Genomic DNA, 19,033 nt, shown 5'->3' on the forward strand with positions numbered 1-19,033 from the left:
ACAGTGTGTGCAAATGGCGTGAGGAGGTAAGGCAATAAATAGGCCATAGTAGCGAAGTAACTACAATTTAGCAGATTAACACTGGAGTGATAGATGAGCAGATGATGATGTTCAAGTAGATATACTGGTGTGCAAAAGAGCAGAAAAGTACATAAAAACAATATGGGTATGAGGTAGGTAGATTGGGTGGGCTATTTACAGATGGGCTATGTACAGCTGCAGCGACCGGTAAGCGGCTCAGATAGCTGATGTTTAAAGTTGGTGAGGGAAATAAAAGTCTCCATCATTAGTGATTTTTGCAATTCGTTCCAGTCATTGACAGCAGAGAACTGGAAGGAATGGCGGCCAAAGGAGGTGTTGGCTTTGGGGATGACCAGTGAGATATACCTGCTGGAGCACGTGCTGCAGGTGGGTGTTGTTATCGTGACCAGTGAGCTGAGATAAGGCATAGACTTATAGATGACCTGGAGCCAGTGGGTCTGGCGACGAATATGTAGCGAGGGCCAGCCTACTAAAGCATACAGGTCGCAGTGGTGGGTGGTATAAGGGGCTATGGTGACAAAACGGATGACACTGTGATAGACTGCATCCAGTTTGATGAGTAGAGTTTTGGAAGCTATTTTGTAAATGACATCGTCGAAGTCGAGGATCGGTAGGATAGTCAGTTTTTTAGAGGGTATGTTTGGCAGCGTGAGTGAAGGATGCTTTGCTGCGAAATAGGAAGCCGATTCTACATTTCATTTTGGATTGGAGATGTTTAAAATGAGTCTAGAAGGAGAGTTTACAGTCTAGCCAGACACCTAGGTATTTGTAGTTGTGAGTGCCAGATGCCAAAAGCCCCATCATTCAAAGATGGAGGAAATAAAATGTTCTGATTGATTGGGCCTGATAGAGAAAAGCCTCGGAGGCTAAAGGCTAAACGGAACTGATTCCGAATTTTAAGAGACTGCTTTACAATTAGGTTGACACACCTTTTGCCTAGGGACACTGGGAGAGACGAGCACAACACAGAAGAAAGTGCAGCAGGTTTACACGATTCAGACTCCATCTGGACCCAGAGTGGTCTAGGGCCAGTAGGATCAGTCTGCAGCCAGTACAGAAGGGCTCTGAAATTTGCAGTCCAATAGTATGTCTGAAAATTTGGTAGAGCTAAACCCCCCAATGACTTAGGCTTCTGTAAATGTTTTCTACCAATCCGTGGTACCTTGCCATCCCAAATAAAATGCATGAATGTTTGATCCTGTGAAAAAAAAATATATTTTGTAATAAAAATGGGTAAACATTGAAATAAATATAACAATTTGGGCAACACACTCATTTTAATGACATTACTCCTTCCGATAAGGGAAAGAGGTAGTGTATTCCAAAAAGTAAAAGATTGTTTCAAACTGTCTGCTAGAGCAACAAAGTTTTCCTGAAACAAATTTGAATATTTCCTTGTCACTTTAACTCCCAAGTAGGTGAATTGATCCCGGACAATCCTAAACTGAGAACTTGTAAAAGAGCACTTTAAAGCAGCCTTGTTTACAGGAAAAAGCTATCTCTTGCCTAGATTCAGCTTGTACCCTGAGATTGATCCAAACTTTTTAAGAACAGATAAGGCACGTGGCTATGAGGTATCAGGGTTAGAGATAAACTAAAGGAGGTCGTCCGCATATAGTGAGACATTCTGCTCTAAGCCCGTCCTGATTATTCCTTGAATGGCATCATTAGAGCGTAGTGCAATGGCGAGAGGCTCGATTGCCAAAGCAAACAGCAAGGGGGAGAGTGGACAACACTGTCTGGATCCGCGGTGCAAGGGAAAATAGTCAGAGGACAAGTTGTTAGTCTGTACCGAAGCCATGGGGGAAAAATAAAGAATCTTTATCCACGCAATGAATTTGGGGCCAAAGCCAAATCTATAAAGGGCAGCTGTTAGGTAATCCCATTCAACACGGTCAAACGCTTTTTCCACATCAAGTGAGACCACCACCTCACGACGCTGGGGAGTACAGTATATTCATAAGGCGCCTAATATTGAAAAACAAATGCCTATTTCTCACAAAGCCAGTCTGGTCAGAGTGTATTACTTGGTGCAGCGAGCCTTCCATACGGATGGCTAAAAGCTTGGCTAGGATTTTGTAATCACAGTTTAAAAGCGAGATTGGGCGATAGGATCCACATTCCAGGGGGTCTTTGTTTTTCTTTAGTAGTAATGAAATTGAAGCCTGATAAAGACTAGGCGGTAGCTTTGAAGTATTAAGGCACTCTGCAAATAGTCGAGACAAGAATGGGCAAAGCAGACCAGAAAACGTCCTGTAAAATTCGGTTGGAAAAGCATCCGGACCCAGTGATTTACCACTTTTCATTGTGGACACTGCTGTTGTAATCTCCTCAGGTGTAAATTCTTCTTCTAGACAGTCATGGGAGTCTGTATCAATTGAAGGCATATTCAAGCCATTAAAGAAGGAATCAATCAGCAAAGGGTCTTGAGGGGATTCAGAGGTGTATAGCGCAGAGTAAAATTGTTTGAATTGATCATTGATCTCTTTATGTATAACTGTGGTGGCACCAGACGGGGTCCTTATTTGTGGGATTAAACGTGAGGCCTCAGATTTACGGATCTGATGTGCAAGGAGTTTACTGGCCTTGTCGCCTTGTTCATACACTCTGTACTGAGCTCGCAAGAGTAACTGTTCAGCTTGCCTGGTAGAAAGCTCTTCAAATTCAGATTGGAGTAGTTGGCGCTCTTTATGCAGATCAGAGGAAGGATCTGTAGCATACTTCTCATCCAATGTGGCTATGGACTCGCTCAGGTCCTGAAGTCGCTGAGAGCGAACTCTGCTTTGGTAGGCTGTATAAGAAATAATTTGGCCACGTAGGTATGCCTTGAGAGACTCCCATATGGTAGACCAGGACATACCTGGTGTTGAATTAGTTTCTAGGAATAAGGTGATTTCAGAAGAAATGAAATTGACAAACCTCTTATCTGAGAGTAAAATGGGGTTAAGACGCCATTGATAACACATAGGAGGTCACTGGGGAAACTCTAGTTCAAACACTAATGGTGAATGGTCAGAAATAACAATACTCTCGTAAGTACACTGCCGAAGATTAGGCAGAAGTTTTTTGTCCAAAAAGAAGTAATCAATCCGGGAGTATGTTTGATGAACATGAGAATAAAAGGAATACTGTCTATCTGTAGGATGTAGGAAAACACCAGGCCTCAAACATAGCATATTTCTGAAGAAAGGTTTGAATAAGTAGGGCACATTTAGATGGGCCTGTAGTTGTTCGTGAGGACTTGTCAAGAACTGGGGACATTTTACAGTTGAAATCCCCCCCCCCTAAAATCAACAAATGAGAATCTAAATTGGGTATAGCAGACAAAAAGGAAGAAATGAAACTTGTGTCATCCCAATTGGGAGCATAAACACTAGCCAAAACAAGAGGCGTAGAAAACAGTTTACCTGTTACTATGACGTATCGTCCCTTAGGATCAGCAATAGCCTCAAAAGCTACAAAGGGAGTAGCTTTATCAACCAAAATGGCAACACCTCTTGATTTACTATGAAAGTTAGAGTGGAACACTTGACCAAGCCAGTCCCTACGCATCCTAAAATGCTCACCAGTCCTCAAGGGAGTCTCTTGTAGAAATGCAACATTTGCATTCAAACCCTTTAAGTGTGTCAACACCCTCTTATGCTTCACCAGGTTATTAACCCCTTTGATGTTCCACGAAATGTACTTGATCGCATTATTTCGGCCCCTCTGGGCATTTCCGTTATCCAACCCTGTCATTAGAGCACAGAATGGAAAAGCAATGAGCGCCCAAAAACCCCAGAATAACTTGTCTCAGAGTAATAATGTATGGTGGTAGATGTTTGAAAAAAGTACAGGAAAAAAAACTAAAAAGACAGAATGACAACATTAGAACGGAACAATTCAACCCCTCCCCCCATCCCAGACAATACCTCCCCAAACGAGGTGCAAGCCTAAATAGAACATGTTCTCTTCGCACAGTATGTCTGTGAGAGTGCGGTCTTAAACCTAAACCCACAGTCCTGCTCTTTAAAGTCGCGTTTTGTTAGTGGATCAAATAGCAAAAAGAGAGATTTAAAAAAAAAAAATGTTTTTAAATAATGAATAAAAGTGAATCCCTTGTGCAAACCAAAATTACAAAAGCACCACTTGTAGATGTATATAATTACAGTGGGGAGAACAAGTATTTGATACAGTGCCGATTTTGCAGGTATTCCTACTTACAAAGCATGTAGAGGTCTGTAATTTTTATCATAGGTACACTTCAACTGTGAGAGACGGAATCTAAAACAAAAATCCAGAAAATCACATTGTATGATTTTTAAGTAATTCATTTGCATTTTATTGCATGACATAAGTATTTGATCACCTACGACCAGTAAGAATTCCGGCTCTCACAGTCCTGTTAGTTTTTCTTTAAGAAGCCCTCCTATTCTCCACTCATTACCTGTATTAACTGCACCTGTTTGAACTTGTTAACTGTATAAAAGACACTTGTCCACACACTCAATCAAACAGACTCCAACCTCTCCACAATGGCCAAGACCAGAGAGCTGTGTAAGGACATCAGGGATAAAATTGTAGACCTGCACAAGGCTGGGATGGGCTACAAGACAATAGGCAAGCAGCTTGGTGAGAGGGCAACAACTGTTGGCGCAATTATTAGAAAATGGAAGAAGTTCAAGATGACGGTCAATCACACTCGGTCTGGGGCTCCATACAAGATCTCACCTCGTGGGGCATCAATGATCATGAGGAAGTTGAGGAATCAGCCCAGAACTACATGGCAGGACCTGATCAATGACCTGAAGAGAGCTGGGACCCCAGTCTCAAAGAAAACCATTAGTAACACACTACGCCATCATGGATTAAAATCCTGCAGCGCACGCAAGGGGGGATGCTTTTCTGCAAAGGGGACAGGACGACTGCACCCTATTGAGGGGAGGATGGATGGGGCCATGTACAGGTAGGTTCCTTACTATCCACAGTTCGCAAGCAACAGTTGCTGAACTGTGAGCAAGTTCAAGACTTCTTGATGTGACATTGAATGTGAGCCATAGCCTCATCCGGAGACTCAAATGTGTAGTCTTTACCATCATGAGATAGCCATAAACGGGCCGGGAATCGCAGTCCATACTTCACACCTGGATGGTCCCGAAGTAGTCGTTTGGCCTGTCCGAAAGCTGCGCACTGCCTGGAAACAGTGGGGGAGTAGTCCTGGTAGATGGAGAAGCTCTGTCCTTGAAAGTTCAGAGTGGTATTACGGGCTCATTTGAGAATCTCCATCTTCTCATGGAAAAAGTGCACTCAAAGAATTATATCACGGGGCCTCTACCCATCCCTGGGCTCTCCCCATCCCAGCGACCGGTGGGCACGATCAATCAGGGGCTTTTCATCTAAGGCAAGAACATCCTTCAGCAGCCCAGAAACGAAATCCGTGGTGCGAGGCATTTCCGCTGACTCTGGGACCGATACAAGTCTCAGGTTGTTGCAGCGAGAGAATCCCTCTAAACTCACACAGCTCTCCTTCACCTTTTTCAAATCTGCAGCTAGGCGTTTCACGTCAGCCTCCAGGTATGTAGTTAAGTCGAAGACATTGGTAGCGGAGATCTCCAGTGCTGCAATCATTGTAGTGTGCGACGCCGTTGTTGTTTTGAGTGATGTGATTGCTGGCACCGTCTCGTTCCGCAGGATGGTTAGATCTGCTTTTAAAGTATCAGAAACCTCCTGTATCGGGCCTCAATCATAGCAACCACCTCCGTTTTCATTTCAACTATCTCAGAGCGCAGTAGTTTGATGCCCTCAAGAATGTTCATTTCAGCGCCGCCAGGCCAAGCCGCACCCCCGGGTAAAGTGTGAGTCCCCGGGCCCTCAGACTCAAGAGAGGGCGGTGATGTGTAACGATCGTCATTGGGAGAAAGAAAGGAGGACCAATGCGCAGCGTGGTAAGTGTTCATAGCTTTTAATGACGTACTAGAACACTGAACAAAACAATAAATAACAACCGAACTAAGGTCAGAACGTGACAGTACCCCCCCCAAAGGTGCAGACTCCGGCCACAAAACCTGAACCTATAGGGGAGGGTATGGGTGGGTGTTTGTCCGCGGTGGCGGCACTGACTTGGGACGTGGGCCCCACTCCACCATAGTCTTTCTCCGCCTCTTTTAACGGCCTCCGTGGCCTCTTTAGAGCGGCGACCCTCGCCGCCGACCTCGGACTGGGGACCCTAGCCACAGGTCCCGAATAGACGGGAGATTCTGGCAGCACCGGACGGATGGGAGATTCCGGCAGCACCGGACAGGCGGGAGACTCCGGCAGCTCCGGAGTGAAGGGCGATTCCGGCAGCGCCAGAGTAACGGACGGCTCTGGCAGCTCCTGACTGACAGGTGGCTCTGGCAGCTCCTGACTGAACAGTGGCTCTGGCAGCTCCTGACTGACCGGCGGCTCTGGCAGCTACTGACTGGCGGACGACTCTGGAAGCTCAGGACAGACGGGAGACTCTGGCAGCTCAGGACAGACGGGAGACTCTGGCAGCTCAGGACAGACGGGAGAATCTGGCAGCTCCGGACAGGAGGGCGACTCTGGCAGCTCCGGACAGGAGGGCGACTCTGGCAGCTCCGGACAGGAGGGCGACTCTGTAGGGAGGAGACGGAGAGACAGCCTGGTGCGAAGGCTGCCACCGGAGGGCTGGTGCGTGGAGGATGCCCCAGATAGACCGGACCGTGGAGGCGCACTTGAGGTCTCTAGCACCGAGCCTGCACAACCCTACCTGGTTGGATACTACCCAGCAGTGCTGGCGAACTGGGGACACCATGCGTAGGGCTGGTGCCATGTCCCCCGGCCCAAGGAGACGCACCGGAGACCAGATGCGCTGAGCTGGCTTCATGGCACCTGGCTTTATGCCCACTCTAGCCCGGCCGATACGAGGAGCTGCGCTGTAACGCACCGGGCTATGCCTGCGCACCGGGGACACCGTGCGCCTCACGGCATAACACGGTGCCTGCCTGGTCCACCTCTCTCCACGGTAAGCACGGGGAGTTGGCGCAGGTCTCCTACCTGACTTAGCCACACATTTTTGGGGCTGCCTCTCGTCCCAGCCGCGCTGCCATGCAGCCTCCTCATACCACCGCTGCTCAGCTCCAGCTCTGCCTTTGGGAGGCGATATTCCCAAGCCTGTGCCCAGGGTCCCTTGCCTTCCAAAATCTCCTCCCATGTCCATGAGTCTTGAGATTTCTGCTGCCCATTACGACACTGCTTGGTCCTTTTTTGGTGGCTGCTTCTGTAACGATCGTCGTTGGGAGAAAGAGAGGAGGACCAATGCGCAGCGTGGTAAGTGTTCATAGCTTTTAATGACGTACTAGAACACAAAACAATAAATAACAAACAAACTAAGGACAGAACGTGACATCATGAGAGTGGGTCTTGTAGGCCGGGTTTTCTCAAAGTCATGCTTTTGGCCTTATGTTTCGTCGACATGCTGACATTCAGAAGCAAAGTAGTCTTGGTTTTTATGGAAAGGGATCACCAAACGAATATTTGAAAAGAAATACGGTTCTGCTGCAAAATTCACATAAACTTTAAGAATACCACGGGAGCAAATGGAAAACACGTCAGTCGCACATGGCGTCCCTCCAATCCCCATTGTCCACATATTCTAAGTTGGAACCATCCAGAGTAGTGATGCTAGTCGGGCGGGCGAGTGCGAGCAGCGAACGGTTGAAAAGCATGCATTTGGTTTTACTAGCGTTTAAGAGCAGTTGGAGGCCATGGGAGGAGTGTTGTATGGCATTGAAGCTAATTTGGAAGTTAGTTAACACAGTGTTCAAAGAAGGGCCAGATGTATACAGAATGGTGTTGTCTGCGTGGAGGTGAATCAGGGAATCACCCACAGCAAGAGCGACATCGTTGATATATACAGAGAAGAGAGTCGGCCCTATAATTAAATCGTGTGGTACCCCCATAGAGACTGCCAGAGGTCCGGACAACAGGCCCTCCGATTTGACACAATGAACTCTGTCTGAGAAGTGGTTGGTGAACCAGGCAAGGCAGTCATTTGAGAAACCAAGGCTGTTGAGTCTGCCGATATGAATACGGTGATTGACAGAGTTGAAAACCTTGGCCAGGTCAATGAAGACGGCTGCACAGCACTGTCTTTTATCGATGGTGGTTATGATATCATTTAGCACCTTGAGCGTGGCTGAGGTGCACCCGTGACCAGCTCGGAAACCGGATTGCACAGCGGGGAACGGTACGGTGGGATTCGAAATGGTCAGTGATCTGTTTACTAACTTGGCTTTCAAATACTTTAGAAAGGCAGGGCAGGATGGATATAGGTCTATAACAGTTTGGGTCTAGAGTGTCTTCCCCTTTGAAGAGGGGGTTGACCGTGGCAGCTTTCCAATCTTTAGGGATCTCGGACGATACGAAAGAGAGGTGGAACAGACTGGTAATAGTGGTTGCAACAATGGTGGCGGATAATTTTAGAAAGAGACGGTCTAGCCCAAGAGATTGTCTAGCCCAGCTGATTTGTACGGGTCCAGATTTTGTAGCTCTTTCAGAACATCTGCTATCTGGAGTTGGGTGAAGGAGAAGCTGGGGAGGCTTGGGCAAGCAGCTGGGGGGGTGCGGAGCTGTTGGTCAGGGTTGGGGTAGCCAGGAGGAAAGCATGGCCAGCCGTAGAGAAATGCTTATTGATATTCCTTGATTATCGTGGATGTATCGATGGTGACAGTGTTACCTAGCCTCAGTGCAATGGGCAGCTAGAAGGAGGTGCTTGTATTCTACATGGACTTTACAGTGTCCCAAAACTTTTTGTAGTCAGAGCTACAGGATGCAAATTTCTGTTTGAAAAAGTTTTTGCTTTCCTGACTGACTGCGTGTATTGGTTCCTGACTTCCCTGAAAAGTTGCATATCACGGGGACTATTCAATGCTAGTGCAGTTCGCCACAGGATGTTTTTGTGCTGGTCGAGGGCAGTCAGGTCTGGAGTGAACCAAAGGCTATATCTGTTCTTAGTTCTACATTATTTGAAAGGGACATACTTATTTAAGATGGTGAGGAAATTAATTTTAAAGAACACCCAGGCATCCTCGACCTACGGGATGAGGTCAATATCCTTCCAGGATGCCCGGGCCAGGTTGATTAGAAAGGCCTGCTCGCAGAAGTATTTTAGGGAGCGTTTGACAGTGATGAGGGGTGGTCGTTTGACCGCGGACCCATAACGGATGCAGGCAATGAGGCAGGGATCGCTGAGATCCTGATTGAAAACAGCAGATGTGTATTTGGAGGGCAAGTTGGTCAGGATAAAATCTACGAGGGTGCCCATGTTTATGGATTTAGGGTTGTACCTGGTGGGTTCCTTGATAATTTGTGTGAGATTGAGGGCATCTAGCTTAGATTGTAGGACTGCTGGGGTGTTAAGCATATCCCAGTTTGGGTCACCTAACAGAACTAACTGTGAAGATAGATGGGGGACAATCAATTCACATATGGTGTCCAGGGCACAGCTGGGAGCTGATGGGGGTCTATAACAGGCAGCAACAGTGAGAGACTTATTTCTGGAGAGATTAATTTTTAAAATTAGAAGCTCGAACTGTTTACCTGGAAAGTATGACAGAACTTTTCAGGCTATCTCTGGAGTAGATTGCAACTCCTCCCCCTTTGGCAGTTCTATCTTGACGGAAAATGTTGTAGTTGGGTATGGAAATCCCCACATTTTTGGTGGCCTTGCTAAACCAGGATTCAGACACGGAAAGAACATCAGGGTTGGCGGAATGTGCTAAAGCAGTGAGTAAAACAAACTTAGGGAGGAGGCTTCTGATTTTAACATGCATGAAACCAAGTTTTTTCAGTTACAGAAGTCAACAAATGAAAGTGCCTGGGGACACGCAGGGCCTGGGTTAACCTCCACATCACCCGAGGAACAGAGGAGGAGTAGGATGAGGGTACGGCTAAAGGATATCAAGACTGGTCGTCTGGTGCGTTGGGGAAAGAGAATAAAAGGAGCAGATTTCTGGGGGTAGTAGAATAGATTCAGGGCATAATGTGCAGACAGGGGTATGGTGGGGTGTTGGTACAGTGGAGGTAAACCTAGGCACCGAGGGATGATAAGAGAGGTTGCATCTCTGAACGCGTTAATTATGCTGGGTGAGGTCATCGCATGTGTGGGAGGTGGGACAAAGGAGGTATCTGAGGCATGTTGAGTGGGACTAGGGGCTCCGCAGTAAACTAAAACAATGATAACTATCCTAAACAACAGTGTGCAAGGCATATTGACATTTGAGAGAGACATAAAGCAAAGCATAAAACAATCACAGGTGTTGATTGGGAGAGCTAGCTAAGACAACAACGGGTAAGACAACAACAGCTAATCAGCTAAGACAACAGCAACAGGTAAAATGGCTATGAATGGGCAGAGAGGTTTGGTTAACTACACACAGGGCCTGAGTTTGAGACGGGGGCCGACAGATAAACAAAAAATAAACAAGATGGAGTACAGTGATTAATGGACAGTTCAGCAGGCATCAGCTATGTAGCCAAGTGATCATAGGGTCCAGTGAACAGCAATAGATGGAACAGGGAAGCCACGAGGCAGTCGTTACTATGCTAGCACGCTAGCAGACCAGGGTAAGTAGAAGCATCTGCTCCGACGTCCGACAAAGGCCGGTTGAGGGCACAGCGGATGGAGTTACGTCGGCGGGGTGCGGCGGGGCGTGGCGGGGCGCCGTATCCACAAAGGGTCCAGGCCAGATGTCGAAAGAGGTATTGTAGTTGTAGTAATTTTGTTTGCTAGCCGGGAGATGCGCATGGCTCGTGGCTAACTGGTGCTAGCTTCGGGGCAGGGGCGTTAGCCACTATAGCCACTCGGTAGCAGGTAGCTAGGAAATATCACATCATATAAAGGCAATTATAATACACGTTCATCTGGCTAGTGGATTAGTCTCCTACATAGATCTGTACTACATTCTCATTGGGTGACTGTGTGGCAACACTCCTCAGTTTATACAGTGGATACAGCATCACCTAAACCATAATGTCCACCTGACTATAGCAGGAGTCGGCAACAGGCAGCCCGTGAACCAAAACCGGCCAACCAAAAAATGGTGTACAAAAAAGACTCAAATGTAAGCAAGGTATGAAATTGTTGTTAGTTTCAAATCCAATCTCTTTTTGGGCATAGTTGTGGTCAATTTGCAGTGTTCAAATTATTATTATTATGTTCTGGCCCCCCGACCATCCACTCCGACAAAAATCGGCCCGTGGCTGAATCCAGTCCTAATGCCAGGGTCCCTGATTGATGCCGTAGAGTCAGCCAGGAAATGTTAGCCTACAAATCACACACAGATTGACCACTGGACAGTAGTATTTTTTTAGTTAAGTGTTTTTAATCCTGTGTCAGGACTAGAGGTCGACCGATTATGATTTTTCAACGCCGATACCGATTGTTGGAGGACCAAAAAAGCCAATACCAGTTAATCTGAAACATGCTCAATTTGGTTTAAATAATGCAAAAACCCAGTGTTGGAGAAGAACGTAAAAGTGCAATATGTGCCATGTAAAAAAGCCAACGTTTAAGTTCCTTGCTCAGAACATGAGAACATATGAAAGCTGGTGGTTCAATATTCCCAGTTAAGAAGTTTTAGGTTCTAGTTATTATAGGAATTATGACTCGTTGACTATTTCTCTCTATACCATGTGTATTTCATATACCTTTGACCATTGGACCGTTGGATGCACTTTAGTATTGCCAGCCTAATCTCAGGAGTTGATAGGCTTGAAGTCATAAACAGCTCTGTGTTTCAAGCATTGCTAAGAGCTGCAGGCAAACGCAGTAAAGTTTGAATGAATACTTACGAGCCTGCTTGCCACCTACCACCCCTCAATCAGACTGCTCTATCAAATATCAAATCATAGACTTAATTATAATATAAAAAATATATAATAATAAATATAATAAAAACAGAAATACGAGCCTTTGGTCATTAATGTGGTCAAATCCGGAAACTATCATTTCGAAAACAAAACGTTACGTTTATTCTTTCAGTGAAATACGGAACCGTTACGTATTTTATCGAACTGGTGGCATCCCTAAGTCTAAATATTGCTGTTACATTGCACAACCTTCAATGTTATGTCAACCTTATGTAAAATTCTGGCAAATTAGTTCGCAACGAGCCAGGCGGCCCAAACTGTTGCATATACCCTGACTCTGCGTGCAATGAACACAAGAGAAGTGACACAATTTCCCTAGTTAATATTACCTGCTAACATGAATTTATTTTAAATGAATATGCAGGTTTTAAAAAAAAAAAAACTTCTGTTCTTGATTTTAAGAAAGGCATTGATGTTTAGGGTTAGGTACATTCGTGCAACGATTGTGCTTTTTTCACGAATGCTCTTTTGTTAAATCATCCCCCGTTTGGCGACGTAGGCTGTGATTCGATGATAAATTAACAGGCACCGCATTGATTATATGCAACACAGAACAAGCTAGTTAACCTAGTAATACCATCAACCATGTGTAGTTAACTAGTGATTATGTTAAAATTGATAATTTTTTCTAAGATAAGTTTAAAGCTAGCTAGCACCTTACCATGGCTCCTTGCTGCACTCGCATAACAGGTGGTCAGCCTGCCACGCAGTTTCCTTGTGGATTGCAATGCAGATTACCGATTGTTATGAAAACTTGAAATCGGCCCTAATTTATTGGCCATGCCAATGGTCATGCCTGACCTCTAGTCAGGACCAGTAGTATGTGGAGTACTTTCAAGTGGTGGTCAGGCTAGTATGATGACCATACCTCTAGCAACTTATCTTAGGCACCTAGAAAATGCCATTATTGTCTAATTAGGTAAGGGAGTAAACATTAAGTTGGAGGTGTTTGAGGTGCTCATATGAGCTTGTATCTTCCCTCATGTTCTCAACCATGAGAGGGCCCTTGTCATGTACATACACAGTAAAGTACACCATTTTCTTTAAAGGTTCTGCCATCTGTGGTATGTTATAAAGGTTGACAGGCCTCGGGTTTAGATTCACCGTGCATGGCTGTCTTATAGCCCCTCTGATGAGCTCATAACCTCCCTCTCATCCCAGTGGGCACTCTGGGTAAATGCCATTCCTGGATTTGGTTTCTGCTCTCTGTCTGTCTGTCTCTGGGACGTGGTCCAGAGTACCTGTTGAATCCATCATTGGGTCCACTCTGCTCACTAGCATACCGTAGTACCCCTAAAGTGAATAAATACGGAAAGAATTTTAATCCATGTATGTGCTGTTAACACACTCTGAAATATTAAGCCACATACCCACAGACATTATTACCCATACCTATGTTACCCACAGGCTTTATTACCCATACCTATGTTACCCACAGACTTTATTACCCATACCTATGTTACCTACAGACTTTATTACCCATATCTATGTTACCCACAGGCGTTATTACCCATACCTATGTTACCCACAGACTTTATTACCCATACCTATGTTACCCACAGGGTTTATTACCCATACCTATGTTACCCACTGACTTTATTACCCATACCTATGTTACCCACATACTTTATTACCCATATCTATGTTACCCACAGGCGTTATTACCCATACCTATGTTACCCACAGACTTTATTACCCATACCTATGTTACCCACAGGGTTTATTACCCATACCTATGTTACCCACTGACTTTATTACCCATACCTATGTTACCCACATACTTTATTACCCATACCTATGTTACCCACAGGGTTTATTACCCATACCTATGTTACCCACTGACTTTATTACCCATACCTATGTTACCCACATACTTTATTACCCATATCTATGTTACCCACATACTTTATTACCCATACCTATGTTACCCACATACTTTATTACCCATACCTATGTTACCCACATACTTTATTACCCATACCTATGTTACCCACATACTTTATTACCCATACCTATGTTACCCACATACTTTATTACCCATATCTATGTTACCCACATACTTTATTACCCATACCTATGTTACCCACTGACTTTATTACCCATACCTATGTTACCCACATACTTTATTACCCATATCTATGTTACCCACATACTTTATTACCCATACCTATGTTACCCACATACTTTATTACCCATACCTATGTTACCCACATACTTTATTACCCATACCTATGTTACCCACATACTTTATTACCCATACCTATGTTACCCACATACTTTATTACCCATACCTATGTTACCCACATACTTTATTACCCATACCTAGTTACCCACATACTTTATTTACCTATGTTACCCACATACTTTATTACCCATATCTATGTTACCCACATACTTTATTACCCATACCTATGTTACCCACATACTTTATTACCCATACCTATGTTACCCACATACTTTATTACCCATACCTATGTTACCCACATACTTTATTACCCATACCTATGTTACCCACATACTTTATTACCCATACCTATGTTACCCACATACTTTATTACCCATACCTATGTTACCCACTGACTTTATTACCCATACCTATGTTACCCACATACTTTATTACCCATACCTATGTTACCCACTGACTTTATTACCCATACCTATGTTACCCACATACTTTATTACCCATACCTATGTTACCCACATACTTTATTACCCATACCTATGTTACCCACATACTTTATTACCCATACCTATGTTACCCACATACTTTATTACCCATACCTATGTTACCCACTGACTTTATTACCCATACCTATGTTACCCACATACTTTATTACCCATACCTATGTTACCCACTGACTTTATTACCCATACCTATGTTACCCACATACTTTATTACCCATACCTATGTGCCAGAACACTGCAGGTTCCTTCCGCTTGTTGTATGTGTGTGTTTTAGGAACGCTCTAGAATGTACGACAGCCTGAACATGCACTCCCTGGAAAGCTCTCTGATTGACATCATGCGGGCGGAGCAAGATCCAATGAAGGGTGAGACTACTTACTTACTCCCTCTCACTTTCTTTAATTATCATACTTACTTAGTTACTGACTCACTGTATGATGGGGAAAGTCATTGTGATTGTGGTTAGGGAGAACAGTGGTTAGAGGGAATGCATATGAGGTGAAGTATACCCTTTTCCAAGGCACTGACAGGCTTCCTGCTCCCTCCTAGAGGCATGGTTTTTTTCTTCCACAACCGGCTGTGCCTTTAAATGACCTTACAGCCCTGATCCTGCTGCTACTGCTACTGCTTAACCTAACCTGGGGCACACGGACAGACAGGAGTCAGGCAGCACTGCAGCACTCTCTGTCCTGATAGGATAGGAACACTCCTCACAGGGACAGGGAGTATGGTGACAGAGACAGGGCTGGCCCAGGAGTAGAGTGACAGAGACAGGGCTGGCCCAGGAGTAGAGTGACAGAGACAGGGCTGGCCCAGGAGTAGAGTGACAGAGACAGGGCTGGCCCAGGAGTAGAGTGACAGAGACAGGGCTGGCCCAGGAGTAGAGTGACAGAGACAGGGCTGGCCCAGGAGTAGAGTGACAGAGACAGGACTGGCCCAGGAGTAGAGTGACAGAGACAGGGCTGGCCCAGGAGTAGAGTGACAGAGACAGGGCTGGCCCAGGAGTAGAGAGACAGAGACAGGCCTGGCCCAGGAGCAGAGTGACAGAGACAGGGCTGACACACAGTTGCATGGCAGGCCTCTCCTCTCAGCTCAGCTCAGCTACTGGACTTTTAGAAAATACTCTAAGCAGATGCATTGTAGTCAGTGTAAAAATGACTTCTAGCTAGCTAGCTTCACACATAGTTATGACCACTGGCGTCAACATACTTACTCCCCCAAACCATGGACACCGAAAAGTTTAGATTGACATTTATAGTAAACAACACATTCCCTCACATTGTATTTTGCACAGTATACTACCCCTCTAAATGTAATCCATGACAGTGACTAGTTACTTGTCCTAAATTGTAATCAGTAACGTAACTTTTGGATGACCCAAATTTAGTAACGTAATCTGGTTACTATCAGTTACTTTTGGATTACTTTCCCCTTAACAGGCATTAGAAGAAGACAAAAAGGATCCATCAAATGCATTTGGTGTGTCATCATAGTGTTCTCTGGATTGTGGTCAGAGTCGCTCAGGTGGAAAAACTTTAAACATGCGCCTTTATTTAATGCTGAATTTTTAACTAGGCAAGTCAGTTAAGAACAAATTCTTATTTTCATTGACGGCCTAGGAACAGTGTTTTCAGGTACAGAACGATTTTTTTACATTGCAACCTTTTAGTTACTAGTCCAACGCTCTAACCACCAGGCTACCTGTCGCCCCATTGAATATAATTGGGAAAACAGAAAGATGTCATAATGTGTTTTTTTACGCAAGCATCGTTTCTGAATTTAAGTTTAATCCAAGAAGTAATCATCTAGTTTTCTGTAATCTGATTACAAATGTTTTCATGGTAATTTAACTGATTAAAGTTACAGTTTTTTGTAATCAGATAACATGAGATAACATGTAATCAGTTACTCCCCAACCTTCATTATTATTATTGTTCATAAACTAGTCTAAATGTTGAAGTTGGCTCAACATGGGCCTCCATAAGTATTAGTGGGTGTGGTGTTGTCCTATAGTCCTCCAGTCCTGACTGTGACTCTGGAGCCGATGGTGAGGGCATAGGCCATTATTCACAGCACAGAGAACCAGAGGGGGACTAAATTTAGACACACTTTCACACGCTGTGTGACAGCCAGAGGAGGGTGGAGGGTGAGGAGGAGAGGGTGAGAAGAGGGTGGAGAGGAGGGGAGAGTGGGCTCTGCCATTTATAGCCCAGACTGCTAGTACAGAAGCAGAAGACAAGGACTAACCTCACAGGACTTTAGAAATGAGCTCAACTAACTGGGCATAGGAGATGTACCATGCTTGCGTTGCAGTGGAAATAGGGTTGCTGATTTTTTAACTGGAGATCAGATCATTTGCCAGCATCTCTTCTTTCTCTGTTCACACATCTGCAATTCTTCCCATTGAATGTAGAGATAACATACATAGCTAACATGTGCTTCTGATAGTTCATTAGGGTTAACCCAAATCTATTCAGGGTGTTGTTTTGTTGTTGTTGTATTTTGTCAGCTGAAGCTGTCTCCGTGGAAAACAGGGTTTTGTTCAGTGTTCTGTTCCGACACTACAGCTCAGTAGGCTGTCACGTGACAGTGGTGCTTCTGTTCCTTATACAGTACATGGCCGTGCCCTTGATGTCCTCAACCTGTCCTCTCCATCTGCTGAGAGTCTCATCCCTGTGTGTGTGTGTGTGTGTGTGTGTGTGTGTGTGTGTGTGTGTGTGTGTGTGTGTGTGTGTGTGTGTGTGTGTGTGTGTGTGTGTGTGTGTGTGTGTGTGTGTGTGTGTGTGTGTCTCTGTCATGCCAGGTCGTGTGGGATGCCCTCATCCCGGGGCTGACGGCCTGCTCATGCTCAATGGTAATTATCTCTCCTGGCCAACACCAGCTTGTGTGTCTTCTTCCATCACTATCACCAGACTATTTTCGAAATGGCCCAGTGTTCATGTTTCCATATCATGACTCGTTAGGGAGACTCAACCAGGCTAGATCGAGAAGCAAGCTGGTATGGGATTGAACTTCCTGTTACGCTTTTCTGAACTTCATTTGTGTTGGGATATATCCTTCTCTATAGTGGACTATGCTGGATTGATTTTGTTAAATGAGTAGTGTTGGTTCTCCTAGGCTGTGCTGTGTGTTGTAATAGTGTAGTAAACATGTCTCCTGTTGAAGGATATGCATTGTTTTTGTAATCCTACTGGGGCTTGAGATGTTGAAGAGGAATGTGTGGCTCACATGACGAGGTGGAATGCCTAGTTGTATAAGTCACATGACCATCCGCAGGTGGTGTAGTAGCTAGGTCACTTAGCTTATTTATGTAGGCTAGGTCACATGACTAGATGTCAAATCAAATCAAATCAAATTTTATTTGTCACATACACATGGTTAGCAGATGTTAATGCGAGTGTAGCGAAATGCTTGTGCTTCTAGTTCCGACAATGCAGTAATAACGAACAAGTAATCTAACTAACAATTCCAAAAAACTACTGTCTTATACACAGTGTAAGGGGATAAAGAATATATACATAAAGATATATGAATGAGTGATGGTACAGAGCAGCATAGGCAAGATACAGTAGATGATATCGAGTACAGTATATACATATGAGATAAGTATGTAAACCAAGTGGCATAGTTACTTGGTTTACATACTCATCTCATATGTATATACTGTACTCGATATCATTTACTGTGAGGTCAGGAGAAGACTGGTGTTGTTTCCATTAGGCTGCTCCTCATACGTAGTCAGCCTAGTCCAGTTTACAATATAGCCTACATTCCTGTTTGACACATTGTCATATACCTAATTATTCAACATGATGTCAATCCTGTGACGACAATAAGGTTTCATGACACTCCAACTATGCAGTTAGATGATGAGGGGCTGAATGGGGTAGGGGTAAATAATGGTACTAGAGGTCATAGTATCTGTAGTGTCAGTAGTACCAGGTCTGGGGATACTTTACCTTGCGAGGAATGTCTGCAGGGCATAAAACCACTCTTTACTTTGTTTCCATGCAGCAAGGAGCTATGGGAGACGTCGAGGTAAAGCCGCCTTCGTGTGACGTGCAGTCTGTGTCATGTCATGTGTGTTGCGTGTTCATCCACCACACAGCATGCTTTAACGCTACTGAACTGCAGCTGCCAAAACAGTGTCTGGATACAAACAATTCAGGGTTTATAGTGTCAACATGATCGCCACTGACAGTCAATCTGAATCATTTACTATGACATCTCAAGCATTTTTACCAGTAGTTGCTCCTTTTTTGAATGTATTGCAGTGAATTTGGGGGGTAGATTTTAACCCAGGTCCAAGCGACTCTCGCCCCAACATCTTAGTCTTTACTCCAAGAGACCCTAATCTCTAGACAAGGTCGCTAGGTGTTGGGTTAAGGTCAGGACA

The 19,033-nt window shown here is 44.7% G+C and overlaps 1 protein-coding gene across 3 annotated transcripts in view; it reads left to right on the plus strand.

The window, feature by feature from the left end:
* LOC112251111 (cytoplasmic polyadenylation element-binding protein 2-like) overlaps positions 1–19,033 on the plus strand; it is a 36,593-nt gene that overhangs the window by 10,088 nt on the left and 7,472 nt on the right. Inside the window, exons 3-5 of one of the 3 annotated variants that reach the window (XM_042322235.1) lie at positions 14,912–15,002; positions 17,441–17,491; positions 18,652–18,675. In XM_042322235.1, the coding sequence (XP_042178169.1) occupies positions 14,912–15,002; positions 17,441–17,491; positions 18,652–18,675 (166 nt within the window). The remainder of the gene's footprint in view (positions 1–14,911; positions 15,003–17,440; positions 17,492–18,651; positions 18,676–19,033) is intronic. The other 2 variants (XM_042322236.1, XM_042322237.1) reach the window with 2 other exon arrangements.

Source organism: Oncorhynchus tshawytscha, linkage group LG05, assembly GCF_018296145.1.
Source record: "Oncorhynchus tshawytscha isolate Ot180627B linkage group LG05, Otsh_v2.0, whole genome shotgun sequence".
NCBI classification, from domain to species: Eukaryota; Metazoa; Chordata; class Actinopteri; order Salmoniformes; family Salmonidae; genus Oncorhynchus; species Oncorhynchus tshawytscha.